Source organism: Ambystoma mexicanum, chromosome 7p (genome assembly GCF_040938575.1).
Source record: "Ambystoma mexicanum isolate Mex_15411 chromosome 7p, UKY_AmexF1_1, whole genome shotgun sequence".
NCBI lineage: Eukaryota > Metazoa > Chordata > Amphibia > Caudata > Ambystomatidae > Ambystoma > Ambystoma mexicanum.
Window position 1 is genome coordinate 394,418,910 of NC_090939.1, and position 27,103 is coordinate 394,446,012.

The window sequence follows — 27,103 nt, forward strand, 5'->3', positions numbered from 1 at the left end:
AAATACATACAATGTAAGGTTACCAGTGAAAAGGGGTATAAATCAGGGCTGTGTACTTGTACCAGTCCTTTTTAATTTATTAATGGCCGACTTTGGCGATGTATTGTTGGGAGTTAACAATTGTTCCTCTTCTCTCAGCCATGTCAAATTACCTTGGATTGCATATGACAACAACGCTGTAATATTTGATAACACCTACAATGGAATTTGTCGGAGTGTGCAGGCCTTAATCAAGTATGCCACCAATAATGGATTGAGGATAAACTTGGCTAAATCTAAATGTATGTGCTTTGCTAAAGTAGTAAGGGTTCAGCATGCTATCAAACTGTGTAACGTTATGATTGCTAAGGTTGCCAACTATTGCCATCTGGGCTATGACATTAGTGACCAGAAAGGGGATGAGGTTCTCCCGAAGAGGCATCGCCTAAAGGCCATATCCGTTATGCTTGCGATCTATATGGAGATGATTCTCCAAAGGAATCTGCTATATAACAGAAACATATGTGACAATCAATAGTACAAAGCAAGCTTGCTAAATCACTACTTGTGTCAAAGATTCGATCAACATGTCAAAGCAGGGACAATCTTCCCCAAAGCACTTCTCGCAAGTGGTCAAGATGGTTTTGGGGAAGATTGTCCCGCTTTGACATTTTGATTGAACGTTTGACACAAGAGTTGATTTACCAAGCCTGCTTTGTACTATTGAATGTCATATATATTTCTGTTATATACCAGATGCTTTGAGGAAACATTGGGCCTCATTCTAAGTTTGTCAGACTGGCAAACTACTTGTTTGACTACCGGAGTCGCTGTGCCTGACAGATCTGACCCTCCCGGGCACAGCGGTCATGCCAGGCAAAGCTGTCACAGAAGCACTGGCACCGTTAACAACAGTGCCAGGGATTCCATGTACCCACTCCCATACAGTCCTCTGGGACTCTATGGGAATGGGGAGTAATGAAATTGCAGGTGCCTGACTTCCCATCTGCCAGACTTGGAATAGCCATGTGGCACCGGGAAGTCAGGTGCCGGTAGTTTTGTACGGTTCCGGCGGAAACACGCCGGTACCACCGACATGGTTACTGCCGGACCCATAATAAGGCCTATTGTTTATCTTTGAAGAAACATGGTTTAAATTGTGTTTTGATTGCTTACAGAACCTGTAAATATTGATACCACTTATGAAGAGAATTCTTTTTTAAAATGCGTAGGGTTCAGCTATCTTTCTTGAAAATAAAGAATGTTTGTTCATTATGAATTGGATATTATATGTATTGCATATTTCATCATGCAACAATGACTACATGTGTCAATTTCCACATCCACATGTGATAAACTGTTTTGTGAAAGTAATTACCTCTACACTAAAGGGTGTAGATTTGAAAAGTTTGACATCTGAAACTCAGAATTTAGCGATGTGGTTTATTATCCAGTATTCTAAATTACCACTACTGCTTAATTTGTAATAAGACCGCAAGTATATATGGCACAGCAGGCTTAGTGTCCATTCCATTGTTCATAACAGCCACATTATAATCAATGTGGTTTTTACCATGAAACATAAATTCACCAATCATGCCCCAGCAGGGCGGTGTACAATACTGGTGTTGGCCCACCAGCCCGAGCCTAGGCTGGCTATCAATGGCAGTATGCCTCCCTGCTGGGTCGTGATTGCTATTCGCACCTCAGGGTTTGCCCGCGGTGCAAATCGTATTTTTTCTCAGTGCCAATCTCCTGAGAAAAAAAAATGTCTAGCTCCATCGGAAAATGGACAAAGTCGCTATTCCCGTTCTATAACGGTGGCCGGGAGAAGGAGGATCACTGGGATCAGAACATAAAGCTTCGGTCCAGCAGTTAAGTGGGGAGGAGGGGTTGCGGAAGGGTTTTGGTTTGTATTTGGGGGTGGTGTGCCTACCCACATTAAAAAAAAAAGATGGAGCCACCCGGTGAAGGGCCTCAGATGGCTGGAAATAGTGGGTGGAGAAGGTGTCTTCTCACCTGTTGTTCCAGCCATCTGATTGGGTGAGCACCTTTCCCGAGGTGTGAATACTCATTCTCACAGCCGTAGAATTTGGATGTGAGAATGAAATAGCTGTGCCATTGGTCTCTCCATTTAGATAGCTTTCAATTCCACAGATAACTTTTCCTCTCTTCAGTACCTGCAGACTTGTAGAATTTAAGAAGAGGAGGGCCTAGGAGGGGGGAAGCCGTGACTCAGGGTTATGGTGTCTGTTTATATAGATCTGTGCACATGTCCTGTTCAAAATGCAGAGACATCCTCAGAGAATGATATACAGCAGAACAACCTGCAGTGACACAATTGAATCCCAGCAAAGCTGATTCAGCTTTCTATCCCTCCGAAATTGATACACTGAGTACTGTTAATTTGGGTAAAAATAACAAACACAATTACAGCACTTAGGAGTGAGAGATATCTTGTATGAGGTGATATTTTTATTATGATATTCCTGTGTGTACTTGCTACCATCTAGTGACACGTAGAAATAAAATCTGTTGATCACTTAAAATGCAAATTATATTTTGCCCTATGCCTGTTTGGGCCCTTAAGGATCAATAAACGTTACGTTTTTTGCAACTTCCCAATGAGAATGAGTCATTGGAGAGAGCATTAAAACATTTATGAATATCACATATATATGGAATTTATGGCAGAGTCAGACATGCCTGTATGAATTACACTTGATTGCATGTTCTTGCAGCGTGTTTTCTGTCTCCTGAGAGATTAGCATAGCAAACAAAGTGTGCAGGTGAATGCAATCCAGTTAATCTTGCAGAGAGAATGTTAATAACACTCGCAGCGGAATGCGGTTGGATCACATATTAGATGTATAATTAACCATTGGACTGTGTGAACACAACAGACATATGCTTTTTTCTGTTTCTTGCAGTGGCTTGTTATTCACACACCACTAGGCAACACATCATTAGTTTATATTCAAACAATTTCTGATGACATATTAAGAATTATCTAGCTACTAGTTTTCTTTTAATAGAAGTGCACTTTGCAGGTTTTTAATAACATTTTTGCATAGTATCAATATCCCAAGTCTGAAAAAGCAAACAATAATTCTATAGTTGTATTTTTTGTATTTTGATATTTTCTGTCCGGAATTTACAGTGCAATTGCTCTAGACGTCGGCCTATAGTCAGAAGATGAGAACCAGAAGTTGTCATCACGTGCAACTGACATGGCTTGCTTATATTTGTGCATAGGTTAAAGGGGAACAAATATACATCATTTTGTTTTGGTTTTCAAGTCCATATGCAAATCAAAATGTAAGGCTGCAAAATATTCAATCTGTTGGCCATCTTATGTTCACACACTCAGGTACGCGATCACAACAATGTGTTGATGAGGTATAGTGCAGTCCTGCATGGCGAGCAGTTCCCCTTCAGACTGGTGGAAGTTGCCCTATTTGGAATAGAAAAGCAGGTCAATTTGACCAATACATTTCGTGCATGCAGATGGTTAGTTCACAATTCCAGGATTTAGAGAGCTTGCAAAACCAGAGCAGAGGGCTACAATCATATTTAAACATACCTTTATATTCAGGTTGACACACTGTGTACCAAACCTCTGAGGGTGCCAACTGCTGATGATTCATGCAGTGAGTGTTGCAATTGCCAACAAATGACACATCTCGGGCACCAACTGGAAAGAAACTGCTGCAAGGGACAGTCAGAAATGGGAGCAAAGCCAGAGGCAAGACAGCAGTCTATGCCTATCTGACACTGAAGGTAGACTAATTGTGCTGAGGCATGGATCTGTATGCTTTGTAGACAGTACATTGGTTACGTGGTTGGGACATTGGAGATTATGCTCAGTTTGAAGGAGGGTAAGAGTCTTTCTGATCACAATCCCTAGCTTTCTTGTATTCACTGTGAAGGCATCATGAAGTAAGACACAGACAACAGACATATTTCAAACCAAAACACTTTATTAAATCAAATGTCAGGATGGTTGAAGGTCTATCGTGTCCTACGCTAAGGTGGGATTTCCCTATCGGAATACAACTAAGGGAAGTCTGACTCAAATATTCCCTCTTGAAAGTATGTCTTTGTCCACAACCTATGCTTGTCCTCACTATTTAGAATACCAATGTTTAGGGATGTTAATAATCAAAGAAGCAATGTTCAACTCAAAGTTTGGTGCTTCGTCCAGCTCTCAGCTTGCTTTCCCCAAGTGTAAAATCATCCCACACAAGTCTCAAGATGACCTCTCTTGAGTTCCAAGCAACATAGTTCAAGATAATCCTCATGGTTTTCTTCCCCGAGTCTCATGTAACACAGGTCCAAAGAAAAAGGCGTCTTAAGACCTTGTTCTCAAGACATCATGAACAGGATGTTCAGTCTTAGGGCTCCCTTCCACATGACTTCAACATCACCTTTACTACTTGTCTAAGTTTGGTTCAACAATTGGTTTTCCAAATATGCTGGGTCTTCAGTATTTAGGGCTCACAGGTCTAGGCACAGTTGTCAGACCACATGGTCGACACATTACAGGTCGTGCAACCAGGATCCCAGGGCTCTTAAGCCCCCTGTCGGTTCCTTGACCCTTGCTCTTGTGCACCAAAATGTTTCTTGGCACTTGCTCCTGTGCACCAAGGTATTTCTGCATAAAGTGTTTTGGTTGGCCTCTTGGCCTTGTGTACAAAGGTCCATACTTTTTGACTTCTCCTTTTAACCTCTTGGGTTATACATTAATTTTCTTACTGTGCTTTACATGTAAATTGCTTAATGGTTTTAATATGCTTTGAATGTGAGCTTCTCCGAAATGAATGATTACTTGTGTTGCTTAAGATTAAAATTTTCTTTCTGAAAAACCACTCTTTTTATTCAAAATGCACTCTTGTAGTTTAAAAATAAATCTACTCTCAGTTCGGCATTCAAAATGCACTGTTGTGGTTAAATATAGGTTTGTTCTCAGTTCGGTATTCAAAATGCACTTTTGTGGTTAAATATAAGTTTGCTCTCAGTTTGGTATTCAAAATGCATTTGTGTGGTTAAATATAAGTTTGATTTAGGTTTGGTTTTCAAAATGCAAGGACCAGCACTTACCTGCAGTCCACTGCAGAGCTCCACAGTGTCTCTATGACCTTCCGACAATCACCAGCAGTCTGCTCCTTCTCCTGATGGCTCCAGCTTATAGTCTCACCATTATAAAAAGGCCACAGATACCACCATATCCACATATCACAATAAAATACCACAGAGTACTAGATATAACTACATAATATATCTTACACATTACAAAATGAAACATTGGGAACACCCCAGTGAGGAGCTGGGAGGCTGGCGTGGAAGAGACCAGCAGGGGACCCACTTTACAAGGAGGCAGCCATGGTGGGACTGGAAGCTGAATCAGGATGCCAGCAGACCAGGATTAAAGAGGATACCACCTGCATTATTGGAAAGCAGAAGGAGAACCAGAGCGAAGAAAGAAGCATTTGGCATGCGAGCAGGGCTCACAGCAGAGGTGTGTCTAGCCCAAAAAGCCTGGGGAAATAACTGGAGCCACCAGGAGAAGGAGCAGACTGCTGGTGATTGTCGGAAGGGCACAGAGACGCCCACCTCTGCAAAAAACAACAACAGGTTCCAAATAGTATACAATAATGTGCTCTGTGCCACCCTACACATCCCCAAAAACGGACACATAACCCAGGCCAGACAGGACGCCCATTGGCTCCCAGTCAAAGAAAGGATCAACTTCAAAATTCTCACCCTTACAAACAAATGTATTAATCTCTCTGCCCCCTCATACCTATCAGAAACCATTTCCAAGAGCATCTCTACCCCCCAAAAGAAGCCAACACGCCAACCAACTCGGCTTCCCCTACACACCTGCAAGAAGGACATTGCAGTAATCATCATAATGATGCCCTTTTGGATGTGTTCCAACACATTTAAAGCATGCAATTGAAATACAACACATTCAGTCAGCCTCTCTAAAGAAAACAATTCACTGCATACATACACACACATACATGTAGAACCTCTGAAAGGCTCAACTCATATGAGTAATGTATCTCTTGTTTTGCAACATGTGGCAAAATGTGAATTATCGCCTGTGGTAAAATAGGCGTACCACCTGTCTGACCTCACTATATGTGTTAACTATAATTCAGACACATAATCAAATTCTAGTTCAGTTGTATTCTGCTGTACTCCTTTATAGAGACTTATATTTAAACATGGATGAAATGCGCTTTGTTGGGTGTCCTGACCCGCGTTTGAGCTATCATGCTGCAACATTTGGCGCTGTGGGCTTAGAAAATCCAAGATGGCCAAAAAGCCCACAAGTGCGCCAGAATCCAGGAGAACCACGCAGTTTGCGCACACTAAAATGGTTGCCTAACTTGCCACCCACCAGTGCGAGCAGGATGGGCCGGGGTGCCATGAGTGAAATGTGTGCCAAAGGAAAAAACGCACTTTAAAATCACCTTTTGTTTCCCTGAATGCCAGCTCAAAATGCCTATTTTCAAACATTGCAACACATCCAAAAATCTCACTGAACACCAGCGGACATCTGGCAGAATGAAGTATGTGTGCATACTAAATCTGGGAAGTTGAAGAGCCCCAAAACAATGTTCATAACAAGACTGGCTGAGCTCTGCAGGTCTGCAGCAGCGTAACTGAAACTGGATTTAAAACTACCAAAAATCGAAAATGTTTAAATTAACTGAGTGACCTACTTTGAGTGTCACATAGTTTGTCACTGTTGAAATGTCATAGTTTTGAACTTAGAATCAGCATTCTAGCTGCATATGTAAAAATTGTCTTGACTTAAACTGGGGAACAAAAAGTGACATTTTATCTGAAACCTGGCTTAATGAAACTGAATTCTGCCTGACATCAACCCCCGCAGGAGTTAAAACCTGCTCAGCCACTCTCCCCTTTCCAAAAGTAGTTGTCACCTCTCTGATTAGATTAGGGGTGGAGCAGCTACAGGGAGATGAACAAAGGCCTGTCCTGGGCCCAGGCAGATGGTTTATTAGGGTGGTCGTAAATGGCTTCCTTTTGAACAAAGCCCTTCCTTGACTCAGGCAGATGGTTTATTGGGGGACCGTAAAACAGCCTCCTCTTGGCAGAAGCTGGGAGGGGCAGGGTCTCTGAGCTTGGCAGAAACTGGATAAACTGGTTTCTACACCATGTGACCTGAAAAGACACACCCCTGTTGGCCAGAATATGATTCTAAGAAAGATGTATAACGCACAGTGCGGACTTGTCAAAATTATTTAAATGATACCATAATTCTTGTGAATTTGCTGTGCACGTTTTAAGACGCGTTGGGAATTTGTGTGATGTTCTGGGGCAAAACCCCGATATTTATGGATACTACAGACTCTGTGTTTAAGCTAGAGACATGGGAATTTACTGGAGTATGTACGGACAGGCCGTGTATATGTGTATAATTTTTAATGAAGAACCAAGGTTGCATAACCCACTAAAATCGAAAATGTTGCCGTTTCTGAATGCAAGCCCTCAGGAAGAGCAGATTTGGGACAGAGACTACCTCATGTGATAGGTAATATGTACATGCAATGACAAACCACTATGTATTTGAGAAATGTGTATTTTGATCAAATATAGATTTGTGGGAAAACTGACCAGGGGAGGATCCTCTGACCCATAAAACCTACAGCATCACTCTGACTCACAGTTCCTTCCCCAATCATGGGAGAGGGGAGAATTGGGCCAATGACAAGTTGAAAGAGGGGCTGGCTGGTGATGCTGCACACACACCCACTTTCAAAAGACATAAAAAGAGCCACTGGAAGCTAGAGAGGACATTCAATTCCATTTGCTGCGGAGCATGCTGATCGACGACTTCACATCCAGAGATCCAGACTTCAAATCCATCAATCTCCAGAACCTGTAGCAGTACCTAGAAAGCAGAGCAGTATCCAGAATCCAGAGAGGCTAGACCAGCAGAGCAGAGCTGGCTCAGACCGCTGTTCGCAGAACCAGAGAGCTGACCCAGATCACTGTGAAGTGCCGAGACCAGAACCGGAGTCCAGTCCAAAACCTGACAAGATCCGTGCCGAGGCCTATTTCTAAATATATTGTGAGTACCTAGCAGAACTGTGCAGAACCAATCTCTTAGTTAAAATAATCTAATCCAAACTATTTTAATCTAAGTAGAACTGCCTCCTAACTGTCACCTGTCATTTGCAAAGCTGTCATATGTCATTTTCTAGCTGCAAGCTGTAACCTGTCGCTTTGAACTTTTAAAATTTCAAATCCGAAAAACTACCTTTATTTAATTGTCCATATCTCTGGAACCGTTTGGGCTAGGAACTTGGTTTAACTTTCCTCTGAATGCTAGAATCTCAGCTTTTTAACGAGCCTAGAACCGACTTCCTACTCCTAATACTTTCTCCGTAATCACGATTCTCGCACCCACGAATTTTGCCGCGATTTGCGATTTGGCCCGATTTCTTTACTTGTAAAAAGATAGCTGCTTTTGCCTGAACTACTAAATTTCGTTTGCCTCTTAAGAACCATCCCTGAATCATTGCTAGAGTGAGCCTGGACTAATATTAACTAGATACCACTCACCCTGAACCTCCTGAAGGGAATTAAAAGCATTTTCAGCATATTTCTCACTGCATTGTCACCATATTCAAAGCACTTGGGTCTGTGTTTCAAAACTCCTATCTGTTGTATAAGCTGCTGGGGGGGAATTGAACTGAACTCTATTTGATTGCATTCCTGAGAACTGAGTCCCATTCTATTCATCTCCTTACATTGCATTAAGGGGGGGGGTGAATTGTCCAAGAAAGTGATTACATTGTCTTTTGCTGAAATCCTATCAAGTTATTTTCTGTACTGCATTTCATTCCACATTGCATCCATTTGAAACCATAAAAGTATTGTTGCTATCGTATCCATCCTATAACCACTCATCATTGATTATAAAGAAGTGTGCTAGTGCCGGACTATCCATTATTGATTACTGCTCAGATTAAGTGTGATATTCAATTATTAATTTATTATAAATTGTGATATATATATATATATATATATATTGTTTAAATTATCAAATAAACCGTTTAAACTTGCAAAACAGAACTACTTCTTGGCTCAGTGGGGTCAGGGGGATTCCAAGAGAGGGGTGTTATATAGGGGTAGTCATCCAGAACTCATGAACTGGACGTAAAGATATATCAATAAGGGTTTCCATTCAGTATCCCAGACTAGGCATTGACTTAGCTGTAGTGTTGAATTGAATCCTCTAACAATTTCAATAGAGAGCTTGCACATATTTAATAGCTTTTCTAATAATAAGATTCAGTTACACATGTGTTTGCTGGATGGCTAATGCACGGTCTGATGTAACCTTGAATGTTTCTCTCATACAATTATTGGCAGCCATACAATGGGAATCCATGCAAAATATAGATTGTAAATTACTTTAAGAATATAACATATTTCTATCACACAACCTGTAAGTATTTCCCAGGTACACTCCTCAATGACTGTTATATTAACCTAGATAAGCTGGTGATATTCCCGACTCAGCTTGGCAGTAAATCCGCCCCAGCCTTTCTGATTGCATCGCACAGGGTCAACCCAGATAAGGATTCTTGAGACTTCAGAGCTCTGCTAAGTATTGCCAACCCAGGAGAGAGAGAGAAAGAGACACAACTTTGGTCAGCTTGCAATCAGCCCAGCACCAGCCTTCTCCTCCCTTTGTCAGTCAGTGCCAGAAGAGGAATACCCCTACTCTGCCTCAAAACCTTTTTTTTTTTAAATCCCCTGTCACTGCAGAAAAACACCTACCCTTGAACAGATCCACCCACTAAAACATCACGTGATTTCCTCTGTGCCTCTCATTGTGCTAACTGCTTTGCTGAAGAGCAAAATAAAAAAATACATCTCTCTTGCTCTTCCTGCTCCACGACAATGCCATGTCTTTAGGAACTGATCTTCACATGTTTCAGCTTCCGACACAGCACAGATTCAGCCTGCATGTTTAAAGTTCATGTTTCTTCCTATTTTCAGAGCATTATGCATTGGTTCAATCTGCATCCAGTTTATTAAATGTTCATTCATTAGTATGTTAGATTTATGTTAGTATTATATTTAGTGTAGCTTAGTTCATAAAAGTAGCATCATGGAGCAAGGTGATCAAATTCTAGCCTGTACTCTGTGCATTTGCATCTATTTAAATTCAGCATGGGACTCATACCCTTGACTCATTAATGAGTCTCACACACTTAGCCCTAGTTAAAACTCAAGCCCTCAATAAAATGTGAATGCTGAAATTCGGAGTGTACATGATGAAATGCAGAGTCTAGATGTTGAAATCTGGAGTCTAGATGGTGAAATCTGGAGTCTAGATTCCTACTCCTACAGTACCTTTGAACAGGCTGCAGGTGTGCAGAACCCCTTGAAATTCACTATTCACATTTCGAGCAAGTCACCCTAACTATGTGCTCCATGGTGTGCAGAGCATGCCCACAATGATGACATCACAGATGGCATCACTAATTGTTTCATAAATGTGATCAATAATTACATCTCATGTGACAATACTGAGTTAGTAAGTTAGTTTTGTTGACCTCTTTTGAAACATATATTATTTTATTACACTAATACAGACGTATGATATAATTACATGTGGAACATTCATTTGTAAAATGTATCAGTTATTTCAAACATAACACAATATAATAATTTTATGTATTAACAAAGGAATACATTAGAAGAGAAAAATGTTTAATAGTAAGTGTTATGAATATAATCAATGTTGACACTTAAATGTACAATTCTCCTCACTGTGATGTTATTACATGAACACATTATTTTCTAAATGACAATTTGTATTATAAAAAAACATACACACTTGTGTGCATTGCTATAATATATAATCTAAGTCTTCAAAGCTAATATGAACACAAATCAAAGACTTGTGCTATATAATTGCATACAGCAAGTTACATTTAAAGAAACAAGGGCAGAATACATTGCACTCTGTAAGTATGAAATATGTACACTGATATTATGATAAAAAATATAGATATCATATTGCAAAATGTAATTAATCAAACCAGTGATATCAGTGATGTCATGAATGATGTTATTATTGACACCATCAGTGATGTCATGCATGATGTAATTAGTGGTGTCTATAGTGATGTCATCATTGTAGTCATGCATTGCCCAACAGTGGGTGGATAGTTATGGTGGACTTGCTCGAAATGTGATTGCTGAATTTCAGTGGTTTGTTGCGTTAAATCAGATCAACATAACTCTCTTAACCAAGATTTATTCACTGAATTTCAAAGGTTTTGTTGCGATGTATTTTTCACATTAGCTCTGATAATTTTCATTGAATTTCAAGGGTTTTGTTATACAATAGTTTTTTCGGGCCCACTAGCCATGGCCTTCAGCCATTACCATTGCCAACAGTCTTTGGCTATGGCCACTGTACATGTTACACCAACAGGTTTCCTTGGGGCCCACTAGTCATGGCCTTTACCCATGGTCATTGTCCATGGCCTTCAGCCATGGCCACTGTACATGTTGCACCAATAGGTTGCTTTCGGACCCACTTGCCATTGCCTTCAGCCATGCCCACTTTACATGCTACACCAATAGGTTTCTTTGGGCAAACTAGCCATGGCCTTTGGCCGTGGACACTGTACATGTTACACCAATAGGTTTCTTCTGAGCCCACTAACCATGGCCCTTGGTCATAGTCACTGGCCAATGCGTTTGGCCCCTGTACATGTTGCACCAAAAGGTTTCTTTGGGGTCCAGTAGCCATGGCCTTTGGCACAGAGAATCATTGTCCCCTGTATAGAAGATGTGATCACTGCAGGTGTAAAATTACATTGTCTCCCCATTCCCGTGGGATTCCGCTGATATCTCTCTGTTAATGGCAGCAAACTACACGTACCGTGGCATTGATCAACTCATGACTGTGAGAATCCCCTGGCATTGCCCCAATAATGATTGAAAATTCCAAGCTCTTCCCTGTCCACATAGGTACTCACCAAGATCCCGCTTCCTTTTCAATGGTCCCCACGCCACACTCATTTGTTTATTTTCCTCGCTGACCCTCTCATGACAACTACCCCCCATTACTGTTTGGTATGTGTGACACATGTTCTTTCTCTGAGGTATACAAAATTGAATTGCAAGTGCTGAATTTCAGGGTTTTTGTTGCATTAATTCTGATCACCTTAACTCTCTCAAAACAAATGGTTTTTCATTGAGTTTCAAGGGTTTACTATACCATAGTTTTCTGAGGTCTCACTTGCTATGGCTTTTAGCCGTGGCTTCTGTATGTGTTGCAGGAATATCTTTCTTTTAGGCTTACTAGCCATGGCCACTGGCAATGCCACAACATTAATGTGTTACCAAACACCCATTGCCCTCTACCCAGTAGGTCAATGCACTGTAGATGTTAAACCTTTTCATTGTAACTTTATGATGATTTCACAGTGATCATTTCCAAAAGCAGGAATTCCTGCAGTAGAGTGGTGGTTCACAGATTCCTGCAAAAACGGGAAAAATTGATCAGAATTAAAAACTTTTCCAAATCCTCACAGACATGTGGCTCCCTTCTTATTTTCAGGTACCCTCCTAACACTCAATTGCATTTCCCGCTGAAACCCTCTGCTATTACCCCCTACCACTCATCGCTTCGTATGACACACATTTTCTTCTAAGCACATCTTGCAGTGTTGCCACTATAATCATGCAGTTTACCCTGTATAAATTGAACATGTTCAACCCGTACTTGGCTCCCCAACCCACACCTATATCCCCAATGTCACCACCTTTACACAGTGTTTCTTTTTTCTCACTCCCGACCTCTAGCCTGATGTAATTGTCATTGCTATTGCTATTTATATGGCGCGTACGGCCAGGCCAACAAATCGCTGTCATTCAAAACAATCAGTGTTCCCCTAGGAGTGACTACATAAACAGAAGAGATCTGTGTCTCTGTCTGATCTTGAGGATGTATTAGGCTCTGTACGGATGAGGGGAGTTCATTCCAAAGTTTTGCCAAATCTGCCCAGCGGTTATCATGCTACAACTGTTATAAAACTGCATTTATTCACTACAGGAGAAAACATGGGAATAGGCTGAAAACAGTTTATGTTTTCATTTTTTGATTAATTGTTCCCAGAATGTTCAGTTTGAATGGTCCCTTGACAAAATTTTGGTTTAGAAAATAAATGTCATCCAAATCTATCCAGCAAGTCAAACGTTATTAACCTCTCTCAGCTGCAAAGCACCAAGTAATATATAAAGGTTTTAAGGTGCAGGGTTCATTCTGTTGAATATTTTTAAAAGCACTGGATGGATTTACCCCAAACCAGTCAAAGAAAATTAAGTTACCACTTTGTGCCCACATTTTTTTCTTACTTGGTCCCAATCTGCCAAATGGTTTTAACCCTATGGCTGTTCAAAACCTGCACTTTTTCAATATGGAAAAACAAATGGGCTGAAAACTGTGTTTTATTTCTTCTTATTTGGTCAAAAACTACCCAGCTGTTTTCATGCTACAGCTGTTCAGAACCTGCACCTTTTCTCCATGAAAAAATAAATGAATAACTATTTCATTTTACAATGTATTGTTTCCCAAAATGTCCAGTCTGTGGGAAGTGTGGGAGTGAAGCGTGGTGACAAACATTTTCTTTGCAAAATATCAGCCAAATCCATCATGCAAGTCAAATGTTAATAGCAATTCAGTTTTATGTTTCCCTATGAAACTTGACACTCACCTTAACTATAGTGTGGTAGCCACCAAACTATAATATATATATAAATGTGCATGATGCAAAGTCATTATAAATATGTTTACTAATTCCCAGCTTATTAAAGATGTGTGTTGTTGCAGGAGCAGAGAGCATTGATCTTCTGATCAAATAAACATGAGAAGAGTACTTAATAAAGAATCTGCTGGTTTTAGATCTAACCATATAAAGTAGCCCCTTTAGTTCATCTGTAGACACTCCCTGTGCTTGTGGTAGTACTGTAGTCATTTCTATGTTCTAATGTACTACTTAATTATCACCCAGGTACTGAGGCACACTGGGCCTCATTACGAGTCACCCGATATGGAAATAACAGTGGCGGTAAACCCGTCACCACCATTGTTTCCATACCGGGTGATCTCGAGTTCTGCAGGCGGGAGGTGTCATTCCCGTCAGGTCTGACCTGGCAGGTTTAACACCACCCGCCTGCAGGTGGACGTGGAAACACTGGCACCATCACGAGATGGTGCCATTGTTTCCACTTCCCCATTCCCATTGAGTCCTATGGGACTCAATGGCAATGGGAACTTACAGAATTCCGCCTCCATAATTCCTGGGTCACCAGGGTCGTAATGCCCCGGTAATTCCGGGAATCACGGAAGCGCAATGGTAATATGAGTCCGGCGGTAACCTGCCGGTTATTCCGGCTCGGTTACCACCGGATTCGCAATGAGGCCCATTGTCTCTCTATGGTGACTCGTTTTCCACACCAGTAACAGCGACACCAGCACTGGGTTTGATCAGAAATGTTGCAAGTGTTACAGGGCTCTGCTTTTATCATTCAGACATTTCTGATCAATAGATTTATGTTGCATTCTGCAAATTGCTTCTTTTTCAGAACGACCAACATTCCTCAGGAGACCAATTAACCAAGTGGTTTTGGAGGAGGAGGCAGTAGAATTCCGGTGTCAAGTCCAAGGGGATCCTCAGCCAACTGTACGATGGAAGAAAGATGACGCTGATATGCCAAGAGGAAGGTAAGAATTAATCTAAGATGAGACTTTATTAAAATGTATTTGGGCTAATATGTTGCTAAGTTTCTTTTCAGTTATGTTCAATGAAACTAAATGGAGTTCTTGCCACTGCTTCTCATGAATGAGACCAGGATGTGCTGTGTTACAGAAAGACAAACAAAATAGTGTCAATGTTTATTGTGAATTACTGCTGACTTTCATCTATTAATGCAGAATGGACAAATACGATTCATCAGTACAAATGCTGAATTTGTGAACAGAAGCTGTAAACATTATCAGAAATATGGAGCCATATTGCAAATAAAATATGGCCAACTGAAGATAATTATTACAAATCTGGTGTTATTTTAATTACATGCTACCACCTGCGGATTGACACTAACACTGGGAGTAAATGCTGACATTGTTAAACATCATTAGTGGTAATCGAACAGCCAGTAAACACATGTTTCTGCTTTAACTGTGGCTACACGACTATGGTTGGAGTAAATACAATCAGGCATAAGTGATCCTGACTGCACAAAAATACAAGCAGTCATGCTGTATTAAATATGTGCACTTCTGTGGCCATCTAAAGCAAAGAAAAATCACTTCTCCATCATTACAGGGGTGTGTGTGTGTGCGTGCGTGTGTGTGTGTGTGTGTGTGTGTGTCAGTCTTGATGACAGTAAATGTACCCGTGCCATGGGAGGCTCTAGAATACAAGCTGAAGCAAACAATGGCAGCGAGCCATTGTTAAAAGAAAATCTCAGATTTCTAGATGAGTATTGAATATGTGTACCTTGGCATGCAATAAACCCAAACTTGAACTAAACATATTTGATTGAAACAATCAATCCCTCGTCATGTTAGGAGGGTTGTCCCCCATCATTTTACAACACACAAGATAAATGCATATTCCATCTTTGAATAAGGAACCTATGTATGTTGTGACAGAGTACCCTGGCTAACCTTGGGAACCAACAGGGGGGGTGTTCTAAGGGCCCTGAACTTTCCCTGACCTAGTTGATGCAGGACTGTGAGGAAGTATGTTGGGGATCCCCGGAGCACACTTAATGGGTTGCCACCATCCTTAAAAATATCCATGATCACCAAAGCATTGATCACAGGAACACATACACCTCCACACCCCCAGAGATGGCCATGGCCACCAAGGAGGTAGTCAAAGCATGGCGTACACTCCACCAACTTTACAGAACTCCACACCTACCGGGAGATAAAACAGAGATTCAAGCGACTTAAACACACTTTTTATCATTAGGGTGAATCATGTCTGGAGCCATTCCAGCTCCTTAGTCATATACAAACACCCAGCATAGGAAATAAATTCATCTGCTTTAAAGCAACTAAGTTCCAACATTTCAAATTCACTAGAGAGCAAGGAATGTTTTTTTAAAAAAAATGTTTTCTTTAAGCAGCAACAATGGAGGCGTTCCTATTGTGAATGATGCATGTTCGGACCAAAGAAGACCTTCTGATAACAATGCTTATGCAGACAATGTGAAATTGACGTGCTTTGCATGTGAAGGAAATAGAATAACAAATGCCATTTTCCTGGTCTTGTGGGCACCACAGGAGATACCAGGTTTAACATGTCTCACAGAGAAGTAGAAGCAATTAAACAGACAGCTTCCAATGATTGCCAGAGGGATTGCTCACTTTCACATGCTAGAAAAGCAGAGTGACCTACCAGGTCCATGCCAGTTCTAGAATACAAGATGGCGGTAGATCTTCATATGTGTGCTGGCTAACCGTTTGCGGCCTACATGTTCCCAAGTCAACATCCCAATCACAGAACAACCTAGATCACACCAAGAAGGTGAAAGCAACACCCTTACACCCTATCCAATGGTATGGGAGACTACACTATAATAATAACCAGGTCAATTTGCCATTGAGGGTCGTTTGAGAAGGATCTGGAGGAAGATATTCAGAGGAGTTTGATGAATGGGATGTCTATGTTTTGTAGTGGTCAGAGGGCTGATACCACCTGATTAGAGAAGGTATTGGGAGGTCGGAAGGAGTATTGAGGAGGTCATATGAGTAATTGATACCATCTTGATGAGAGAGCTGAATTGGGAGAGAACATTATAGTTCTGGTGTAGAACACCAAGTGGACAGGAAAGAAAAGAGGTGCTATATGGATGAGAGAGTTGAAGGTTAGAGAGATAGACAGAGCGATTGAGAAGGTTGAAGAAAAGAGCCATTTTAGTGAAAGAATGTGAGGAATTTGAAAGAGGGTAGCATACCCAACAGAGGAAAAGAGAGTATAGGGGAAACATACAGGGCAAGATGATCCATCTAAGCTTTAGAAGGGAGGCAGAGAACAGAGGGCCACTGTAGAGATTAATAGCAGATAGGTTTTAGTGGAGCAGGTTGGTTCAGGCCATACTTCAGAGTTGGACTTAAGTATGAGATGACCATGGGGGAGGCACATTTTGCCAGGGACTATTAGGAGAACAATATATCTCAGAGGCCAGCACCCTACAGCAGAGAACAGGTCTGGAGAGAGCACGTACACGGATCCTGTTCACAGGTCTTCTGAGAGTGAAACCTTGTAGAAGAAGACCCAAATATAGCACCAACATGTGTAAGTGGGTTTGAGAACACGAAACCCCCACAAGAGAAAGTCAAAGGCAAGGGAAAACTATTGAATTGTGGGTTAGGTCCGTGAACCTCAGACCTAGACTTTTCAGAGACTCATCTCTTTTGCTCTTGTGTTGGACACTTGACCTGGCATTTTGGAAACCTTTTCTTTCATGGAGAGACTGTGCCACATTCTTGTTAGAGGTTGTTTTCTCTCACTATTGACTTATGTGCTCCTGTTTAGAGATGAAGTGGGGACCACCACTGGAACCACTGATTTTAGCCCATCTTAGTTGTTCACCATGGCCCTTTAAATTGTCTAGCTGTAACACAATTCACTCCTACATGAACCACAATATCTTCTTGAGTTATTAAAAAAAAAATAAAAACTGTTACACCTCCACTCTTGTTTTTAGGTGTGCATGCCCCATCAGCACACTCTGCACAGGACAAGCAAAGTCTCGTTCACACAACATACACCCTTTCATTCATCCATTCATTCTTACATTCACTCAACATACACTCTCTTTTTCACCCAATACATTCATACATTCACTCAACATACACTCTCGTTTTCACCCAATACATTCATACATTCACAGAACATGCACTCTCTCATCCATACATTCATAACAGCTCTCAGACAACTCCTTGCATCCATGCAAAAATAAAAACAAACATTCCCACATTCCCACCCGTGCATGCCTAGACACACATTACACAAGATACACACAACAATTTTACATATCTCCTTCTCACCTCTTCAACAAGCCAAAATCATCTACTCCATGACCTGGTGGCCCGCCCCATGCAGAGCATGCTGACTTGCAGAAGAGGACTCCACTCCTGTCAGTTAGCACATGATGTGCTAGTAGCACAATGATGAGAAGCAGCAGGGTTTACCTTCCTATCCTTTACCGGCCTCTTATCATTGCACTTTTTTTGCATTTCTGTAGCGCCCAAAGGTCTCTTGGGCTAAGAAGAGACATGCATCCAAATTATTTAAAGTGAGTATTCACTTTACTAAAAAGCACATTGAATCCCATCTAACAATCTTTTGTCTTATTGATGCCGCTTAACGGACTGCATGAATCAAGCAACAAAAATCACTAACATGAAACTCATAACATACGTGCTTTCATAGGTAGACAGTTGATTTACCCTTGATCATCACACCTTTCATCTTTGAATGTCATTTTGAAATTCATGTTCAACATAAGGTTCAGGTACAACATAAGATGCACAATTTTACTTGAAACACTTGTGTGTAGGCGCGTTACAAATGCCATATCATATCATATCATATCAAACATGTGAATATTAACACAGTAAAAGGCCACAGAGTGATTGTGTTGATGCAGATAATGTCAACTGTTAGCGAAAGCTTCAAACACATGGAGGTACAAATCACAAAAAGTCTAGAATGGGTGGTTAATTTCAAATGTAGCCAAAACTATTGGCATGGGAGGAAAAGTGAGTGTGAGGAGCAGCAGACAGCGTGTGTGTGTGTTTGCCTTTTTTTCTAACTTATTGACCACCAATGCCTATGCTAATCCGTATTGCCATTCTGATCCACTACATGCCTCTCCCCATCCAAAACATACCCTCCTCGGATCTATTTTTAGCCAGGTCAATTGCTCGGCATCATCAAACTGTGTGCTTTTATGGGTGTGTCATTGTTATTTCTACGCAGTCTTCTGGAAGCTAGTGGCTAGGTTGCATCCATACATCGGCTTCCAATGTAATAGAAATATTTGTTAAAAGGTGTGCTTGTTGTCACTTGATTTATGAACAATTTATGAGGAATTTGTGTTTCCTTGCATCTGTTCCTTACACTGAATTTCAGTTAAAACATGCATTGACCTATTCAGCAGCTTTGGCTCTTTTGTGGGCATTGGCTGGGAATTTGACAGACACTGCCATCATATGTCAAGGTACAATGCTGCATATTTTGCAATTGTATTGCCAGATAACAACATGGCAGCAGTTCCGGGCAAGTGGCTATCCCCTTTCTTCACAGTGGACCAGACTGCTGGCTTTGCCAATGCTTGTAGTAGTTTGATTTTGTGTCCAGTTTTTGCAATCTGTCTGTTGAAAAACGGTGACATTATGGCAGCATGTGTTTGAACAAAGAGCCATGCATTTGTTACTGGTGATTAACAACTTCCCAGTGATCACAGTTTACATTTGTTATTGTTTGATGATGCACATGCTGTTGATGCTTTTTTGAGAATATCAGGTGGTCTGAGATGTGTTTTAATGTATTGACCATAATGCACATTTTAAAGTTGTGTTGGATCATAATAGGTTATTGGCCCATTGTATTTTGCTCCTCGGCATCCTGGATCATCTGCTGCCCCACTGTGTAGGTTGTTTGCCTTGTTTTGGCTCTTGTCACACTGTGTTTTGCTTCTTGGAATTGTGTGGGTTATTTACTGTGGTTGATTATTTCTTTCTTCTAATGTGTATGTTAAGCCACTGTGTTCTTCTCATTAGCACACCAGATGAATGATTTGCCTATGGTATGAATTGTTTGTCTTAACATTAAATTGCTCTTCTTCGTGCCCAATATCTACACAGAGCAGTTATGCCATTAACATACAGTAATTTTAAATTCCTCACAACAGACAACAAACAACAGAACTCTACAGAATTCTCCAACCAATTTACTCTCATGCGGGACAATGCACACTAGCACTACAGGCTCCAATCAGATGCAAATGACTCTTTGCCATTGACACAGAGCAGCTATAAACAGACCTGCACACAGGACCTGGAGAACTCCGAACTGCACTAACCAATAGAGCACCAAAGCTCTCTTTTAATATTTCCACTCTAACCTTTTCCACCACCATCAATTTCAGATCAGCCAGAACACCAGGAGACCATGCAAATGGCAGTGGTGCACTGTATACATCCTGTTACAGTTACCATCTACGCCACCTCACTCTTTCTCGTCACAGTCCCCAACTACACAACTTCAGTCTTTTTCATCACAGCCCCAGCCCCCCACTAACACCAGCTCACTCTTCCTCATCACAGTATACCATTGGTAATCCCTTCTTATCTAGTGGACACAAAAAAGTTCAAATATTCGATAAACACAATGTTGCGTAGCTCAAGAACGGATATTGATAACACATGATATGACATCAGGTATGTTAACGGGAAAAAACACAGAATTACATGTGGTGGGAGCTATAGCATAACAAGGCCTTTGAAATTCAGTGAAACGACTTTAGTTAAGGGACAGTTAGGGCCCAATTCATAGAATTATTTGCGCAGAAAATAGGGATGTTGCACGCCAAACTGTGTGCTAAATCCCATTTGTTGATTCATGGACTCGATTGCACAGCACTTTTTTTCTCTAGACTTCAGTGGAATTTGTGCAGGCTCAGCACATCTCTGCGAGCAATCGAGCAACATGTGCGAGACGCCCCATGGGCGTGGCTTGCGGGGGGATGGGAAGGGGCAGAACACAGAAAATGGTGAAGAACGTGCAAGAAAGTGGGCATTCCGGTGTATGGCCCACGGGCTGTCCCTCGCACTCTCACAATTGAGCCAAACGACACGTATTCATGTAACCACCTACATAGCCTCTTGCCATTGAAATGGCTACGCATATCCCTCGATCTGTATGTCACCCGAAGGCAGGCATAAAGACACTTGCATGTAGGAATCGCTGAGTGGGGGTGGGTTTCAATGTTCGATTTAGAGATGCTTGTATGCAACCCGGGTTCTGATCTAAATTAGGGGTGTGCGTACACAGTGTAGCGGGGTGCAGGAACGGTTTACATGGGTTCACAGGCAGATTTTATGAGTTTTGACCAAGTTTCAAATGTCTAGATGAATGTTGTCAGGGTGCCCATGATGCATGCCTGCTTACGGGAGACCCCACGCACTGTTTGACGGGTGCCTGTATTTGCGCCTGGGGTAGCACACAGAGGTAGGTGTTTGGTCTGTTTGTGCTTTGCGTGGGTGTGTGTCGGGGGCATTCCGGACGTGACTTGCGAATACGGTTATTTTGCGCAGTTAATTCCATGAATATATGGGACATTATTCTGCACGCAGGCTTGTGCAGTGTCATTCTTGGCCCGCTGCAATTGTGGGAGAAATGCACACTTTTCCATGAATTGGGCCCTTACGGTGAATTGGTGCAGTGTAAAAGAAATCTGGAAATTCATTGAAAAAAACGTTATTTGAAGTGATGTTAAGGTGCCAATTTATTTCCACAAAACCCCCGACATTCGGAGGTTGTTGGAAGTTACACCACCTTCACTATGCAGCCTGCATTGGGCAGCCTGTGAGCACCCTCATTAGATGACAAATGACATCAGTGATATCAGACGTAACATAAATTAGGCCACTATACACATATATAAGGAACAGGGGTGACGGTGAGAAGCTGGGGTAAGATGCAATTGTGAATCCCACTCACAGGTCACTCTCTTTTCTGTGCAAATTAGCAAATGGCACACAATTGTGCATGCAAGATTGCACTTCACAATGAATCTGCAATACATGGAGACAGTGACACACTCTCTCCTGGTTTATTCCATTAATTACTTGATTGAAGGCAGCTATCTCTGCTAAATGGATTCAAAGTAGATGTACTAGGGGTTGGGAGTACATAGGACAACCCTCACTGTTTCTCTTGAACTCCAACTCTTAAGACTATGCGTAGCATTTTGAAAAGGACATTATTACACTGTTCAGAACAGACTTTTCAATGAACCTAGGTTTAAATGATGTGGTCTAAAATCTCATTTGGCAACTGCACATGTTCAGGATAAGGCTATGGTTGTAAAGCACGACATGAAACTCTTGATATCCAATGCCATGTTAGGCAAAACTATTTTAACATCTTATTTTCATATCTGCACAGGACCCTTTCCTAAAACAACAACAGGTCTCACACCGGGTGTCACATTTAGGAGTGGATCTCAACGAATTAGTCTATTTTATTGCAATCTTCTTATCATATAGCCTTATAGTGGAACAAGCAATCTTATTTGTGATCTGGTGACATCTTACACAAGGTATTCCTGTGGTACTGGCCCAAAGGGTATCCTAAAGCGTATGACTCATTAGGAGACCATAAGAATTATAAAGTATGCCATTGACAAATCATCAACAGTATCAAATTGCACAATTGCTGTACAATGATAAACTAGCGTTTCATTTGGCTCGACTTCTATTTCATAATATTCTTTTGTGATTCGCCTCCTTGTTCATAATGTGTTAGTTTTGGTCGTTTGCTTATAAATGATTATGTTTATTTTCTTTTGAAAACATTTGGGATGTAATCAAGCATGAGTATTATTTACATTATGTGACTTTACTTTCAAGAAAGAGATATTTTTTGTTTCCAATGCAATTTGGGCCCACAACTTCATATCTGCAAGTTCCCTTAAACAACTGCAAATCAATATAATCAAAATGGAAAACACTCAAGAGATATAGTCCCTTTTCTATTACCATGGAAGCAATGAAGCTGTAGCTTGTAAACGAGTCAGACGAGAAACGGTACCTGTTGGAGGATGTTGAGAGGAAGGGTGATTGGGCAGAGACTCGAAATGGGGGCTGGTACGGTGGGAGGGGATTTGAACCATTCGTGTGGATAGGTGGAAAGGCGGAAAGGGCAAAGGGGCCTTGGGCATTAGCCAAAGTGGGAGGAAAAAGAGGGCCTGATTCACAGAGCCTTTTCCAATAGGGGCTGCCATTATAAAACGCTTCATTCACAGAGCGTTTTCTAATAGGGTGCTGCCGTCATGCCGGTAAGAGAGCTCAGCGGGTTGAACGCTCGATCCTGCGATCTGAGTGTGATCTGCAGGTCGCAGGTTCGAATCCCAGCCAGGCAAACTCAGCCTTTCATCCATCTCAGGTCAATAAATGAGTACCAATTTCGGTTGGGTGATATTGCATGTAAATATGTGCTCTGTAAAGCACTTTGGATAAAGGTGCTATATAAATAACACATCATTATAAAACGCTTCTGTGAATTAGGCACTCCACTCAGGGAAGGCACACAGGTGGCTAAGAGAATGGGGATAGTCATTGATGGATTCCACCCAAGTTCCTGGCCACTTGATTGGCTTGACATACTCCCGCAGGTGCTAATAAATGTTCAAAATATATCTTTAGCAGCTTAACATAAAATGTTACGGTACATAATTATCTGAAAAGAATAACTAAACTAATGCTGAACATATTTTATCCAACACTGAACAGAAGACTGATTCAAACATAACATTTACAAACATTTCTATTTTTCTTATTTTTTAGTTTAGTTTACTTTTCTTTATGTATTTGTTTTGTTTGCCTTCTAAGCAAGCCGGTAGTTGTATTGCCACACGGTTGCTAAGCAGTGCATTCAGGAACTCTAAATACTGGTTGCCTGGCATGGTTGTCTTTAGCATGATAAGCCTCACATTTGCATATCTAGCTGCAATATTTTTATATTCAGTGACCAAAGTAATGTTGCAGTCAAACAACACTAGAAAATATCTCAAGGTATTTTAAATCACTGAATGCTGAGAAAGCAAGTTATGCACTGAGGGTTTGCAGAACTCTTGGCATTGCTCACAGCAACTGTGCCATGCATGTAAATCATATGTTTCCATTCGTAGGTTTCAAAATAGCACAGCCTTCTGCAAGCTTCAATTGCGGTAGAAGGCACAACCACAACCCACCCACCTCATGTGCAATATTATACATATTTCACAGCATTTTGAGGGAGATCGTAAAAGGGTGGCATGATTCGTGATACTGAAAACACTATGCGATGTGTATTTCTGAAGATCGGGTGTGTGTGGGAGGGCATGGTGGCAGTGGAAAGAGAAATGACATGCCTTTGGCCTCAAAGTTGAATGAAATATGAATAGAGTTTGCACAGTGCTTCATGTCCTTAAACTTCCAAGCCAAGCTTAAGAGGGCAGCTGCACAGCTTGTAATTACAGAGCATGATTTCTTTTTTCGCTCTGAGTTAGTGCAGAGACGTTCAATTACAAGCTGGAATTTATGACACATAATAATAAGTAGTCAACCTTTCAAGCAGCAGAACCTTGGGCTGGGAGCTCTTGAGCAGAATGAGACTATGGGGTAGGGCATCTCTTCAGTCTCCTAAAATCAGTGTGCTGTCGTCGGTATGCACGGTGCGTGCTTGTGCGTGCACTCAAGCCACGAACAGATGGCTCCTTTCTGTAAATACATCTCTAATGAAATCGAGCCCTTCAAACTAAATGGCACTTGCAGACACTATCTGATGAGGCGAGTAGTCTGTGGCGGTGCAGGACGAGACATACACACCGGTTGGGAAAGGTGCACTATTTTCCCACAGGCCAGTTGAACAAATGTTCAGGGGATGGGGTGGGGGAAGTGGGCACTTGCTTCTATCTCTTAGTTTCACTTGACTGTGCAATAGTTTCACTTAGCTGTGCAATAGGAAGTTCAAAATGTGTTACACATCATTGTCAAGTAAAACATTAAAAATAAATGTAAAAAATGATCGATAAACCCATGCTAAAACAAGTACACAAATACGATGGCTCATGAGCTATGTAGCTTTTTCGTATTCTCACATCCTCTCTATGTTGTCTGCAGAACAAATGGGGTTTAGGAATAGAGCACTCCAATAAATGGATAAAAAAGGCAGAGCTCTTGTTGCACAAGGTGTGGTTAAGTTTAGGGTGATGACCAAGGGTACAGCTGGGGAAATTCTACTACCCAGTGCAAACAGGTCACCAGATCCTAATAGGATCCTATGCCAGTGAGATCCGTATTACACTAATATCAGAGAAGGTAGAATCACTGCTTATGCGACTGCCTGCCTTGAACATTACTTTGGTTGAGACATGTTTCTTGGGACCGGTCACAGACGTTTACGACACTAACCAGAAATAGGGATACAGCTTGTGCTCCCCAACTCCACCATGGAGGGTGACATAGACCAGACCCTCTTCTAGGTGTCTGCTCAATTCATGTCCTCTGCATATAGTAACACTCGCCTCCACAAACTCATTTGGAGATGGACAATGAGCAGCCAGTGCGCTTTTCCTGCTGAGCCATGCATAGCGAAATCCTTCTGGAATCTGGCTCTGCCTGCATAGTTTGCCTGACCCACATACCTGTTTAACTGTGGAGGTAAGACAGAATTAGCCAGGATATCTAATAGTGACTTGTGGGAGACAAATACCCACATTGGTCAACCTCTCATAATCCCTATCAGTCTGATGTCATCGCTATCAACTTGGAACATTCTGATTTGATTACATCATTATGCCAAAGTGTGTACAAGGGAAAGCTCAATGGGGATGATTATGACATTGTTCTGCAGATGTAAATAAAGGGTTTCCAGTGGGCATGGTTTAGTGAAGTTGGGTCATAAGGTTTTCGTTAAGAGCAACAAAGGAATTTGACATTTTAATTATCACATTATGCAAGATGGTAATATTAAGCAACACGATTAGGGCTCGTGTAATAAAAATACTGATTGTGATATTACTTCTATAACACACACCATATATCAAATTGTATTTAGTACCTAACTGAAATATCTATTATTAAATAGCATACTAGTAATTTCATGTTTCTCAGAAGCATATCATGCCACAACAGCACTGGCAGGATTATATCCTGTGACTACAAAGGAAAGAGATGGTTTAAAATGTATTGACTATGTTTCGCGGATACGTTGGATTAACTGTATCTTCATCCATGCACCAATTAATATTGTTTAAGTAAACTTGGTGAATGCCCTGCATAAGTAATTCCTGGCATAGAGCTCATCGGAGCATCATCAATGGTGAAATGACTGAACACGAGTGCCAAAAGCACTTATCTTATAACATGTGGAAGTGTACTTACGCCTAAATGTGTGTGATTTGAGTTCCGTAAGCACACTTCACTAAAAAAAAAATATCCTCCACATTTAACATTTAAAGCACTGTGACTGGATATTCTGGATACACTTATGTGGTAAAAGAACTGGCCTGAGTTTTTGGATTATAAAGGCCTCATCTAAACTCCAAACCATATTTTCATATCTCTTTTAATACAATAATGGCCTGTTTTAGGCTGGGTTGTCTTTCATTTGGAGATGAGTACACCTTTTAGCCACATGCATGCAGGACATGAAGTTATAGATAGGATTTAGGTTGGGTGGCTTTTAACAAAAAGAGGCTTGTTCAGATCTGAGCATGAGTGGGACAATTATAGCAACATTTATATGTGTAGAATTTCCTGTGGCATGAACTCAGACAAACCTAACATGTTTTCCCTGGGGTTCAAGATAACAGATTAGAACTTGTCTCTATATAAAGCCAGATGAGCAAAAACCCAGGACAGTCGATGGATGACATTTGAAGAGCCATGAGTCTCTCGGGATTGTTAGAGGATGGATGCGTAAGATAGGTATGTTTCAGGAAACCTAGATTGAAAATAGGGTGTAGCTTGAGTTTAAACATTAGGAAGGAATTGTGTGGGTAGTTTGGTGCTGCCTGATTTGTGTGGGGGGTATTAATTGTAGGTGGATGGATAGTACAACCCACATACAATATATAGGAAAAGGCCAAAGCACTGATAACCCCACATTCATGTACTCTGTGTTAGAGAAGGCCAGAATACTGAGAAACCCATACACATTGACTAGGAGGAGGAGAAAGCCATAACATTGTGAACACCATGTGCAGATACACAAAGTGAGACATGTTCTTCATCCACCTTAGGTGTGGTGGGTATTGGCATGTT

At 41.2% G+C, this 27,103-nt stretch overlaps 1 protein-coding gene across 10 annotated transcripts in view; it reads left to right on the forward strand.

Annotated features, from left to right (window-relative positions):
* The window catches only part of ROBO2 (roundabout guidance receptor 2), a 974,141-nt gene that overhangs the window by 641,608 nt on the left and 305,430 nt on the right, over positions 1-27,103 (forward strand). For all 10 annotated transcript variants that reach the window (XM_069636436.1, XM_069636431.1, XM_069636432.1 and 7 more), the window contains exon 5: positions 14,635-14,773. In XM_069636436.1, the coding sequence (XP_069492537.1) occupies positions 14,635-14,773 (139 nt within the window). The remainder of the gene's footprint in view (positions 1-14,634; positions 14,774-27,103) is intronic.